Genomic DNA, 12,633 nt, shown 5'->3' on the forward strand with positions numbered 1-12,633 from the left:
TTTTGATGAGGATGTGGAGATCTCCTCATCAACCTATTCATCAGATTGTAGGGATAAATTAGAAAAATAAAGAAATTAAAAAGTTCAGAATAGCAGTCCTTCCAACCCAGTCAACACCAGCACCTAACCTTCAGTTCACATCAGATCTTAACTCCAGACCATGCTGGTCTTCACCGCAAGGAAGTCTGCTCTGGAATCATCTGGAAACTAAAGACTATGCTGAGGCCATGCCAGGCCGCCAAGAGACCGCCACACATTGGGACGTCTATCCTGCTTTTGGATTTGCAGGATTTTGTGGAGGCATCACTGATGATATTTGTCAGCTCTCTGCTGCATGTCGTCCACACCTCTGATGCAAGTTCTAAAGAAGAGCCATAGCAGACCCAAAATGTTAACTCTGTTTCTCACTCCTCGTTACTGAGTTTCCCCAACATTCTGCATGTTTGCCTCCAGAAGATGCACTGCTGCGCTGTAGACCGAGGGCTTGGTGTTGGGTTTTGAGGTCTTTGTAATTAAACACTGTATTCTTCAGTCAGCTGAAAGTTACACTGGTCAATGGAGGTAGTGGCGAATTTCAATGTTGATATCTGCCTTAAACAAGAGAAGGCTCCAAAAGAAATGGAAATTGATCGACATAGTCCAGTGGCCCTCTGTGAATCTTAACAGTTGAAGGGAAATGTCGTATAATGGGAAATGTCTGAAGACAACCTTTCTCTTTCAGATTTTTATTCTATGTATTCTGTGCCCTTTTTCATCCTATGTAGGTCATATGCAATAATTGCCTCTCCTCTATACAGAATTTCCATGCCTTTTTGGAACAATAAGGTTTTAGTTCTGTTTCTGATTTTCAAGTGCTCTACTGTTCTCGTTTCAAGTAACCCCATGTTATCTTAATGTGCAAAGTGCCTTTGTGAATGCACTGACAGTAGTTTGGATGTCTGAGTGCGTACATAGATCAGCTTGCACGTGCATTAGGTCTGTGATAGATCTGCTGGCGAGGATCACAGCATGCATTGCCCATCATGTAGCAAGTGAAGGGTGATGATGAATAGGCAGCTAAGTTGTGGAGGACAGTCTTCTGTCTCTCTTAGTTGATAGAGTTGAAGACATTTGTGGGGTCCAAAATAGTCTTGTGTGGGAGATTGTATCTGCTTTCTGCTCTTGTTGAGGATGAGGTCCTGGCTGAGGAGATCCTCAAAGAGCTCCTTCCAATGAGTGCTGACTCATGATGGGGAGTGCAAGTTCCCAGTGTAGGTCACATGTTACAAAGGGCACTGAGCTCATACTTCAGATCAAAGTGGTCACCAGGCAGCAGTAATATTAAAGTGTCACTCATTCACAAAACTTTTGAATGAAGTTTTCAGAGCCAAAGTAATTAACTATTGATAATTTATACGCAGAAATCTTTCAACTCTAACTATAGATGATCCAACTCCTGCAGCTCTGAGAAAAAAAACAATTGCTAAAATTTAATCGTGATCAGAAGACCTGGTGGAGCAATAGGTTTAAGGTCATGACCACACACCACGTCACAATAAATAAAAGATGCTACATCAGAAGCGGAAGTGGAGACGGGTAGCGAGGGAATGGGAATGGGTTGGTGGCCGGACTCAAAGGAAAGGGATAACTTGCTGAGAATGTTAATGGGATGGGAGTGCAGAGATGGAAATATATATACAAAAGAAGTAAAACAACTGTTTTGTTTCTCCTTTGTAACGGAGGATCGGAAAAATGGAGAATTCAGTGCAGGTAAGCTCTGGCAATGTTGCCCCGTCAAGTGGACGATGTGGCAATCTGTTTCTGAGGAAAATAAGGGGATGGATACCTACCAACTTCTGGCAAGAAGCAAAACTTATATCAAGACTAGCTGGGCCAGTGGTGAGTTGACACTCAATAACATCTTATTATATCATTCATAGTTATTTTTAATCAACCTTCTCAGACATATTATAGCACACCTCTGGGACAGGTGGGGAAATGAACATAGACCTTCTGGCTCAGAAGTAGGGACACTACCACTAAGCTACAAGACCCCAATTTTATGTTGTTCCCACTCTGGCCTCTTCTGAAACAAGTCAAATGGTGGACAAAACCAAATTCCTTCCTGAACAAGAGACAGTAGGAACTGCAGATGCTGGGGAATCCGAGATAACAAGGTGTAGAGCTGGATGAACACAGCAGGCCAAGCAGCATCAGAGGAGCAGGAAGGCTGAAAGGGAGGGTCTAGACCCGAAACACCAGCCTTCCTGCTCCTCTGATGCTGCTTGTCCAGCTGTGTTCATCCTCTTTTCTGAACAGTCGAGTTAGGCTTGCTGTCACTCACTTCTGGAGCACGTGGGACTTCAACGCAGGCCTCCTGGTCCAGAGGTAGGGACATGATCAGTGCACCACAAGACCCCAGTTTAACAGTGTTCATACGCGGCTCTCACCTAAACCATACTGAATTGTAGATAAATGCAATTTATATCATCTCCTTCAATGAATTCACTAATGCAGCTCACATCACTGCACCCACCTATATAGTCTCTTTCAATTAGCTCTGATTGATTCAATCACCCTTACTGAGCATAATTATAAAATTCCTGTTGTTGATTCCAATTCCAGCGATTCCTTTATTTAAGAAAATCCGCAGCGAACCCACTCCACAGGTCCCTACCTTGCAGCCGAAAGCCTTCATCTTGATTTAAAAGCAATGGCTCATTCTCTGGGTATCCTGTTGTTGAAACCTGTCATCAGTGAATGATTTGCCTGTGTAATCATTTCCATTTCCCTCTGTAATCTCGAAGACTTCACCGATATCAACTTAAACTCTATCAGGCTCTTTGAAGAGGAAAGGATAATTGTTTCAAACTCAGTTTAACTAGAGTAACAGTATAAAATAAATTGTTCAAAGTAAGTGGTCAGCACATGGTATTTATCATTCATTTTCCCTTGACAGTGTCTGACAGAGCTGTTGACACTTCTAATCAGTATTGTCAGCTCTGCATTCTGTGGGCATTTGGGAAAAATTGAATTGGATGCAGTCAGTCTTGCTACAGCGGTGAGTTCATGTTAAGAATATTCACATTTGTTGATTCATGTATCTTGTGTAAAGTAGTGATGAAACTAGAGTCATGGAGATGTACAGCATGGAATTAGTTGATGCTGGCCAGATATCCTTAATAAATCTTGACTCATTTGGCCCATACCCCTCTAAACCTTTCCTATTCATATACCACCCAGATGCCTTTTAAATATTGTAATTGTACCAGCCTCCACCACTTCCTCTGGATGTTCATTCCATACATGCACCCCGCTCTGTGTGAAAAATTGCCCCTTGGGTCCCTTTTAAATCCTTCCCCTCCCACGTTCATCCAGTGCCTTCTAGTTTCAGATTCTACCACCCCAGGGAAAAGACCTTGTCTATTCACCTTATCCATGCCCCTCATCATTTTGTGAACCTCTATAAGTTCACCCCTCTGCCTCTGACCCTCCAGGGAATGTAACTCCAGTCTATTCAGCCTTTCCCTACAGTTCAAACCCTTCAATTCTGCAAATATCTTCTGAATCCTTTCAAGTTTCACGACATCCATCCTATGGCAGGGAGGCCAGGATTGAATGCAGCGTTCTAATAGTGGCCTAAGCAATGTCCTGTACAGTTGCAACATGACCTCTCAACTCCAATACTCAATGCACTGCCCAATAAAGACAAATATGCTAAACACCTGCTTCACTATTCTATCTACCTGTGATTCCACTTTCAAGGAATTATGAATCTGTACTCCAAGGTCACTTTGATCAGCAACACTCTCTAGGATCTTGCCATTAATTATATAAATCCTGCTGTGATTTGCCTTTCCAAAATGGAGCACCTCACATTTACCTAAATTAAATTCCATCTACCACTCCTCAGCCCATCGGTCCATCTGCTCAAGATCCCTTTGTTCTCTGAGGTAACCTTCTTTGCTGTCCCCTACACTACCAATTTTGGTCTCATCTGTAAACTTACTAACCATACATCCTATGTTCACATCCGAACCTTTCAAATAAATGAGGAAAAGCAGTGGACTCAGCACTGACCCTTGTGGCACACCGCTGGTCACAAGCCTCCAGTCTGAAAAGTAATCCTCTACCACCAGCCTCTGTCTCCTACCGTCCAACCAGTTCTGTAGCCAAACAGCTAGTTCTCCCTGTACTCCATGTGATCTAACCATGCTAATCAGTCTACCACGAGGAACTTTCTTGAATGCCTTATTAAAGTTCATATAGATCACATCCATCATTCCGCCTTCATCATTGCTTCCTATCAGTTTTGAGCTCAGTGCCTTTATCAGCTGATTAGATGTTCCTTGTGAAAAAGCCTGGACTTTCCCTGCTGCTCTTAATGGAAGGGCCACTAGGGCCCAGCAGTTGCTTCAGTGGCCCCAGGCTAAAGAACAGGATCATCAGCTTGGGGTCCCAGCTCATTACCATTATCAGTGACCCATCCTGGAAGCCCCATGTGTGTGGGGGGCATTGGGTGCCGGTGAGATTGGGCTCCATCTTAATGTAGTTCTTGGAGAGTTCACCCTCTGGCAGTCACTTGGCTCACGTGGGAGGACCGGCTGGTGAGGTTCATGGAATGTTACTAACAAAAACAACAGCTTTCATTATAGAGCATCTTAAACACACTGACACATTCCAAGGAACCTTCCAGGGTCATAAACAGACACAGACAAGATGACCATGCCTGGGTGGATTGGTCTTCAGAGGGTTGGCACAGAATGTGATGGGCCAAATAGCCTGTGTCTGCACTGTCGGGATTCTGGCTGACATGTGAGGACTGCTCATTTTGAAGGCATTGATGGGCTGCGGATGGAACTTTAACATGGAACTGTATTAAAGTCAACAACACTTGCATTGACATAGCTCCTTTCGTATAGAAAACAATCCCATGACAAGTCACTCAATCAGACAAAAAAAATTGAGGCTAAGCCAAGATGACATGAGAATAGGGAAGTGAAATCCTGATCAAAAAAAGATGGACTTTAAGTTGTGAATGTAAAGGAGAGAGGGGAGAGTGTAAGAAAGACAGGGTGTTTTTGGATGGAAATTCCACAACCTGTCCCCAGTCAGCTGCAGGGATAGCGACTAAGTGAAGGAAATGGAAGATTCATAAAGGATCAGAATGGGAGGAAGGTAGGGCATGTGGAGAGTTATGAGGATGGAATGGGTTACAGAAATAGAGGGAGTTAGATTTTAAAAATCATTGAATACTACGATAAGAATTTTAACTATGAGGCATTGCCAATGATTGATAGCCAATGTATTTTAATAAAACATTGTCAGTGTCTCCTGTCATGTTTTTATTAAGCACAGCCCATTCGTTTCAAAGGACAGTGAGTGTTTAGCTTCGAAGCACCCTCATTCACAGTGTAATGTACAGGGACAGTCTTGTGCCCGTCCTGCATGGGAATGTTTGGGTTACCATTTGGCCATGGAGCTCAATGGGATCTTTACTCATGAGTATGGGTGGCTCGGTGTGAGTTAGGCCAGCGATGGCAGTGTTTTGGATCAGTTCAATTCAGCAAGTGTGCGATATTGGATGCTGGCCATAAAAGCGTAAGACATTGGAGCAGAATTAGGCCATTCAGCCCATCAAGTCTGCTCCATCATATGTTTCCCAACCCGTTCTCCTGCATTCTCCCTGTAACTCTTCATCCCCTTACCAAGGAAGAGCCTATCTGTCTCTGTTTTAAAGACACTCGATGATTCGACCTCCACAGCCTTCTGCAGCAATGAGCTCCACAGATTCACCACCCCATCCCTGGTTGAAGAAATTCTCCTCAGCTCAGATAAAAAAAATTGGAACAGTTCAGTCTGAAGCAAACAAAAGATTATTGAGGATTTGTATTCCACAGAACCACAGAATGTAATGGCACTGAAGGAGGCTATTCGGCCCATCCTGCCTGCACTGGTTCCATTCCTTTCCCTCTTTTCCCTACATGCCATCACTATCCAAATAAACATCCACACCCTCTGACATGCCTAAGTTGAACCTGCCTCCAGCACATTTCCTGGCAGTGCATTCTCTTCCCAAACTGTGTGAAAAAAGCTTTACTCGCAGTCACCCTCGGTTTGTTTGCTCATGATTTGAAAGAGTAGTGTGAAGGACAGAAGAAAAAGAGGAAGAATGAAGACCAAAAACTAAATCAGCTCAGTATTCTATTCACTTATATATAAATATTTGCAAATAACTGTGTATTATTCTGCGGCATGTTGGGTTCCTCCAGGGTGACCCTGCTAAATGCTTTCTTTCCATTTTCGTTTTTGGGCAGTCGACAACTGTATTAGGTATTTCCATCGGCGTCGGGTTGTCTGCAGCATGTGACACGCTCATATCTCAGGTAGGTACAACATGTTGTACAATGGGAAGTGATGGTCTCCCAACAATTAATCATTTGTCTCGTGGAAAAATAATCTTTAAGCTCATTGCTTTAGGGAAATCGACACCCTTGCAGGTGTAAGTCACTCAAAGCGAGAAAGTATCTGATACAATTCTTGGTCTACCCCGAATAATTTGATGTCAGGCCTTACGTATCTGCCACAATTGGTTTCAACAATATAGATCCATAGACAGCAAAGAAGCAGGAACAATATAGCACAGGAAGAGACCTTTCAGCTCACCAAGACTATGCCAATACGCAACACCTTTCTAAACTAAAAATGTTTTACCTCCACACAGTCTGCATCTCTCTATTCCCTGTCTATTAATCTATCTGTCAAACACAGCCAGGAGTTCTGAACTAGCAGGCAAGGATGATGGCTGTCAATTTCAGCTTTGGCGGTGATGCAAAATAGAAACATATAAAAATAGGAGCAGGATTTGGCCATTCAGCCCATCAAACCTGCTGCATCATTCAGTGTGATTGCGGCTGATGGTCTAACTCAGTCCCCTGTTCCCACATTCTCCCCATACCCTTTGAGCCCTTCAGTCCTAAGAAGTACATCTAACTCCTCCTTGGAAACATTCAATGTTTTCTCCTCAACTGCTTTCTGTGGCAGTGAATTCCACAGGCTCACCACTCTCTGGGTGAAGACATTTCTCCTCATCTCAACCCTAAATGGGCTACCTCAGATCCTTTGGCGGTGACCCCTGGTTCTAGACTCTGCAGTCATTGGGAAAGACCACTCTGTGTTTCTCCTGTCTAGTCCTGTTAGAATTTTATAGGATTCCTTGAGATCTTCCTTCATTCTTCTAAACTCTGATGAATATATTCCTGGCTGAACTAATCTCTCTTCATATGTAATCCTCAGAATCAGTGCCGGAAACCTTCACTGCACACCCTCCATAGCCAGACCAACCTTCCTCACATAAGGAGACCAAAATTCTTGACCAGGGCTCAGGAAAGTTAGCTGATACAGGCAGTTTCTGGGTTGTGGATGGGCTCCATCCTGGAGTATGTTCACAAGTTGATTTGTACTCCATTTGGAACACAATGCAGGGCAATATTTGGACGACACAGTGGCTCAATGGTTAATACTGCTGCCACACAGCACCAGTGACCCAGGTTCGAGCCTACCCTCTATGTGGAGTTTGCGCATTCTCCCCGCGTCTGTGTGGGTTGCCTCCCACAGTCCAAAGATGTGCAGGTTAGGTCTATTGGTCATGCTAAATTGTCCCGTAGGTGGGGTAGCTATGGGAAATGCAAGATTACAGGGACAGGTCTGGGTAGGGTGCTCTTTGGAGGATCAGTGTGGACTCAATGGACCAAATGGCCTGAACCCACACTGTAGGGATTCAATGTACCAATATAAAGCCACTGTCTATAAGTATGGAAATGGTAATATGTCTGGTCTTTAAAATTATGCGATTGTAAGTTCGGGAGACAATGGCCTTTTTTTCTCTTTATTCATCCATGGGATGAGGGTGTCACTGGCCAGGCAGCATTTATTGCTCATCCCTAATTACCCAGAGGGCAGTTAAGAGTCAACCACATTACTGTGGGTCTGGAGTCACATATAGGCCAGATCTGATAAGGATGGCAGTTTCCTTCCCTAAAGGACATTAGTGAACCAGATGGGTTTTTCTGACAATTGGCAATGGATTCGTGGTCATCATTAGATTCTTAGTTCCAGATATTTATTGAATTCAAATTCTACCATCTGCCCTGGTGATATTCAAACCCGGGTCCCCAGAATGTCACCTGGGTCTCTGGATTAACAGTCCAGCAATAAACCTGCTGGTATTATCTCTAGACTATGGATCCAGAAACTCAATTAATGTTCCGAGGACCTGGATTCAAATCCTGTCACTGCAGACGGTGTAATTTGAATTCAATCAAAAATATATTTATTAATAACCATGAAGTCTTTGTTGATCATCAGGAAAAACCTACCTGACTTGCTAATGTCCTTTAGGGAAGGAAATCTGCCATCCTCACCCAGTCTGGCCTACATGTGACTCCAGACCTACAGCAATAAGTGGCTTGGAGGGCAACATGAAGTTGGTGGTGTTCCTGTATATCTGCTGCCCTTGCTTTGCTGTGTGGAAGTGGTCATGAATTTGGAAAGTGGTAAATGAGGATCTTCAGTGAATTTCTGCAGTGCACCTTGTCGATTGCACGCACACTGCTGTGCTGAGTGTCAGTGGTGGAGGGAGTGGATGCTTGTGGATGTAGAAAGAAGTATGAGCATTTGTAAGTCAAACGTTTGCAAATCATGAGCCCCGTAGTAAACTCTTCGAAAGACAATGGAGAGAACAATTAACCAGTGTTGTGAAAAGCTGAAACAAAGAAACAAAACAAAGAAACCTACAGCACAGGAACAGGCCCTTCGGCCCTCCAAGCCTGCGCCGATCCAAATCCTCTGTCTGAACCGGTCATCTGTTTTCTAAGGGTCTGTATCCCTGTGCTCCCTGCCCATTCATGTATCTGTCCAAATATGTCTTAAAAGACGCTAATGTGTCTGTGTCTACCACCTCCACTGGCAACGCGTTCCAGGCACCCACCACCCTCTGTGTAAAGAACTTTCCACGCATATCTCCCTTAAACTTTCCTCCTCTCACTTTGAACTCATGACCCCTAGTAATTGAGCCGCCCACTCTGGGAAAAAGCTTCTTGCTATCCACCCTGTCTATACCCCTCATGATTTTGTAGACCTCAATCATGTCCCCACTCAATCTCCGTCTTTCTAATGAAAATAATCCTAATCTACTCAACCTCTCTTCATAGCTAGCACCCTCCATACCAGGCAACATCCTGGTGAACCTCCTCTGCACCCTTTCCAAAGCATCCACATCCTTTTGTAATGTGGTGACCAGAACTGTACACAGTACTCCAAATGTGGCCGAACCAAAGTTCTATACAACTGCAACATGACCTGCCAACTCTTGTACTCAATACCCCGCCCAATGAAGGAAAGCATGCCGTATGCCTTCTTGACCACCCTATTGATCTGCGTTGTCACCTTCAGGGAACAATGGACCTGAACACCCAGATCTCTCTGTTCATCAATTTTCCCTAGGACTTTCCCATTTACTGTATAGTTCGCCCTTGAATTTGATCTTCCAAAATGCATCACCTCGCATTTGCCTGGATTGAACTCCATCTGCCATTTATCTGCCCAACTCTCCAGTCTAACTATGGATGTTGCTAGCACGTGATCTTTCTGACCATAAGCACAGAATTAAAATGGACAAAACTTGGCATTCAACCCAGAGACTATCAGGACTAGTCTAACCTAAGGTGTTAATGTTTTGTTGATGAACAGCTCAGAAAGAATCTGATTTCAGTTCAGTTTGATGGTTATACACCAAAGTCCAGTTAGAGATTTTTGAAATGTGTTGACAATGACACAGTTGCTTGAAGTATATATAAAATGTTTCAGTTTGACTGGTTGTTTCACTAAACATGGCATGTTAAATGTTGAGCAAAAATGCATTAGTTCTAATATGCTCCTAAGATGCTGCTTGGCCTGCTGTGTTCATCCAGCTCCACTCTTTGTTATCCCAGATTCTCCAGCATCTGCAGTTCCCATTATCTCTAGTTCTAATATGGCTTTGGGTAAAGGATGGAAGCATTTTAATTAGTTTTATTTTGCAATGTTGCTGCAGTCATTATAGAAAAATACTGTCTATTTGAAAATGACATAACAGTTACTATTAATCCTTTATGCTAATTTTCAGACATATGGCAGTAAGAACCTGAAGCGAATCGGAGTGATTCTCCAACGAGGGATCCTCATTCTCCTGATCGCCTGCTTTCCCTGCTGGGCTTTCTTCATAAACATCGAGCACATTTTATTGCCTTTGAAACAGCCTCCTGCAGTAGCCAAGTGAGAAAGTAGCCCAATTTCTATTTGCAATTTTATTCCATTTTGTGGGTGTCCTGGCCAAACCACATACCAAAGGATCTTGCTCCCACTCATGGATTAATGATGTGGAGGTTGGACTGGAGTGGACGAGGCCAGAAATCAGAGGAATACCAGGTTATAATCCAACAGTTTATCTGAAATCACAAGCTTTTGGGAAGCACTGCTCCCTGGTGAAAGTGACACTTCACCTGATGAGGCTGCAGCACTTTGAAAGCTTGTGATTTCAAATAAACTGCTGGAATATATCAATGAAACACTTTACAATATTTACAGTTTGCACAAGTAGCTTAGATCAGGGGAGTGAAGCCACGGTAGCTATATTTGTAGACAACACCAGGCTAGATAAGGAAGTGTGACAACAAAGTGTGGAGCTGGATGAACACAGCAGGCCAGCAGCATCTTAGGAGCACAAAAGCTGACGTTTCGGGCCTAGACCCAGGCTCGAAACATCAGCTTTTGTGCTCCTGAGATGCTGCTTGGCCTGCTGTGTTCACCCAGCCCCACACTTTGTTATCTCGGATTCTCCAGCATTTGCAGTTCCCATTATCTCTAGATAAGGAAGTGTGTTGAGAAGAAGACATGGATACAGATAGGTCGAGCAAGGGGGCAAAAATTTGGCAGATGAAGTAGAATGTGGGAAAATGTGGAGTTGTTCACTTTGGCAGGAAGAACTAAAAGATAGGATATCACATAAAGGGAAAATAACCACAGAATTCCAAGGCCCAGAGGGATTGAGATGTTCTAATACATGAAAGAGAAAAGGTTAGTATGCAGATACAGCACATAATTACAAAGGCTAATGGAATGATATCCTGTATGACAAGAGGAATTGAATCTAAAAGTAAGGATGTTATGCTTCAGTTATACAGGGCATTGGCGAGACCACATATCATGCACTATGTATGTTTGATGTCTCCTTATGTGAGGAAGGATGCAAATGTAATTGGAGGTGGTTCAGAGGAGGTTTATTAGATTGGTACGTGGGAAGTCAGGAAACGTTCAGGCTGGGCTCGTTTTCACTGGAGTTTAGAACAATGGTGGGTGACCTGATTGAAATGTATAAGACCCTGAAAGAAGTTGGCGTGGGGGTTGTGGTCAGTATGCTTCCTCTTGTTGGTCATTCCAGAACTAGAGGACTCTGAATTAAAATTTGGGACAATCTACCAGGACAGAGATGAGGAGAATTTGTTTTTCTCTCTCCCAAAGGGTTGTGCGACTTTGGAGCTCTGCCTCAGAAGGCTGGGCCATTGAATGTGTTTGATATAAAAGTTAAAAAATTCTCATTAAGCAGGGAGTCAATGGTGACTGGAGGTACATGGGAATGTAGAATTGGAAACTCTAGGATCAGCCACGATCTTAATGAATGGCAGATCAGGTTCTATGGGATTAATGGTCTGCTGGTCCAATTATGTGTGTTCCCATTAGGCTATAAAACAAACATTAATTGCTTGTCTGGACAAATGTCGTGCCAGGCCAAATAAAGTTGCCTTGGGCGAGCATCTCTCCAAAACAATGTTTTCGTTCTTACATTGTGTTTCCCATAGCAGTCTGACCATGACTCCACAATGTTGCAGATCTTACTTACTGCCTCATTGCCTTGGTACCATATGTTGGTACAGCACCATGCTTTGTGACAGTGTTGGCATGGCTCGCATTTACCATTAGTGAGAGGTGGTGAAGGCCTATGTTTTAACTTTGGTGAACAGTCTCATTTATATTTTCTTGCAGGTTAGCACAGAACTACGTGACGATATTCATTCCTGGTCTTCCTGTAAGTAAATTATTATCCATAGCAACACATGTGCAGACGGATCAATAGACAGCAAAAGTCATTCATTACCTGAATTATAGACAGTCTGCAAAGTGGGTCCACCTGTGACTAACTGGATAGATCCTTTTAACCAACCTGACCAGGTCAGTTCTCACAACTGGTCACAAACAGGAGGCATAATAACTGCTGGCCCTATTGGGAAGGTAATGGCTGCGTAATATTGTCACTGGATTAGTATTCTAGAGAGCCCCAGGTAACATTCCGAAGTTCCAAACCCACTGCAGCAACTAGTGAAATTGGAACTAAAAAATAACATTCAACCCGTAAGACCTCTTGTGGCATAGTAGTAGAATCCCTACCCGTGGACCAGGAGGCCTGGATTCAAGTCCCATCTGAACCAGACATGTGTTGTAATATTGATTAAAATATCTATGACCGATAACCCATGGCTCAGTGCTAGAAGAAGCCTTAAGCAAATGAAATACATGCTACAGAGCTCCAGTACTTCACCAAGATGCTGCGTGCTTTTA

The 12,633-nt window shown here is 43.4% G+C and overlaps 1 protein-coding gene across 1 annotated transcript in view; it reads left to right on the forward strand.

Moving 5' to 3' along the window:
* The window catches only part of LOC125464687 (uncharacterized), an 84,976-nt gene that overhangs the window by 44,391 nt on the left and 27,952 nt on the right, over positions 1–12,633 (forward strand). Inside the window, exons 19-23 of the mRNA XM_059655331.1 lie at positions 1,722–1,878; positions 2,939–3,040; positions 6,297–6,365; positions 10,145–10,293; positions 12,061–12,103. Coding sequence (XP_059511314.1) covers positions 1,722–1,878; positions 2,939–3,040; positions 6,297–6,365; positions 10,145–10,293; positions 12,061–12,103 — 520 coding nt within the window. The remainder of the gene's footprint in view (positions 1–1,721; positions 1,879–2,938; positions 3,041–6,296; positions 6,366–10,144; positions 10,294–12,060; positions 12,104–12,633) is intronic.

The sequence above is a fragment of the Stegostoma tigrinum genome, chromosome 27 (genome assembly GCF_030684315.1).
Source record: "Stegostoma tigrinum isolate sSteTig4 chromosome 27, sSteTig4.hap1, whole genome shotgun sequence".
Taxonomy (NCBI): Eukaryota; Metazoa; Chordata; class Chondrichthyes; order Orectolobiformes; family Stegostomatidae; genus Stegostoma; species Stegostoma tigrinum.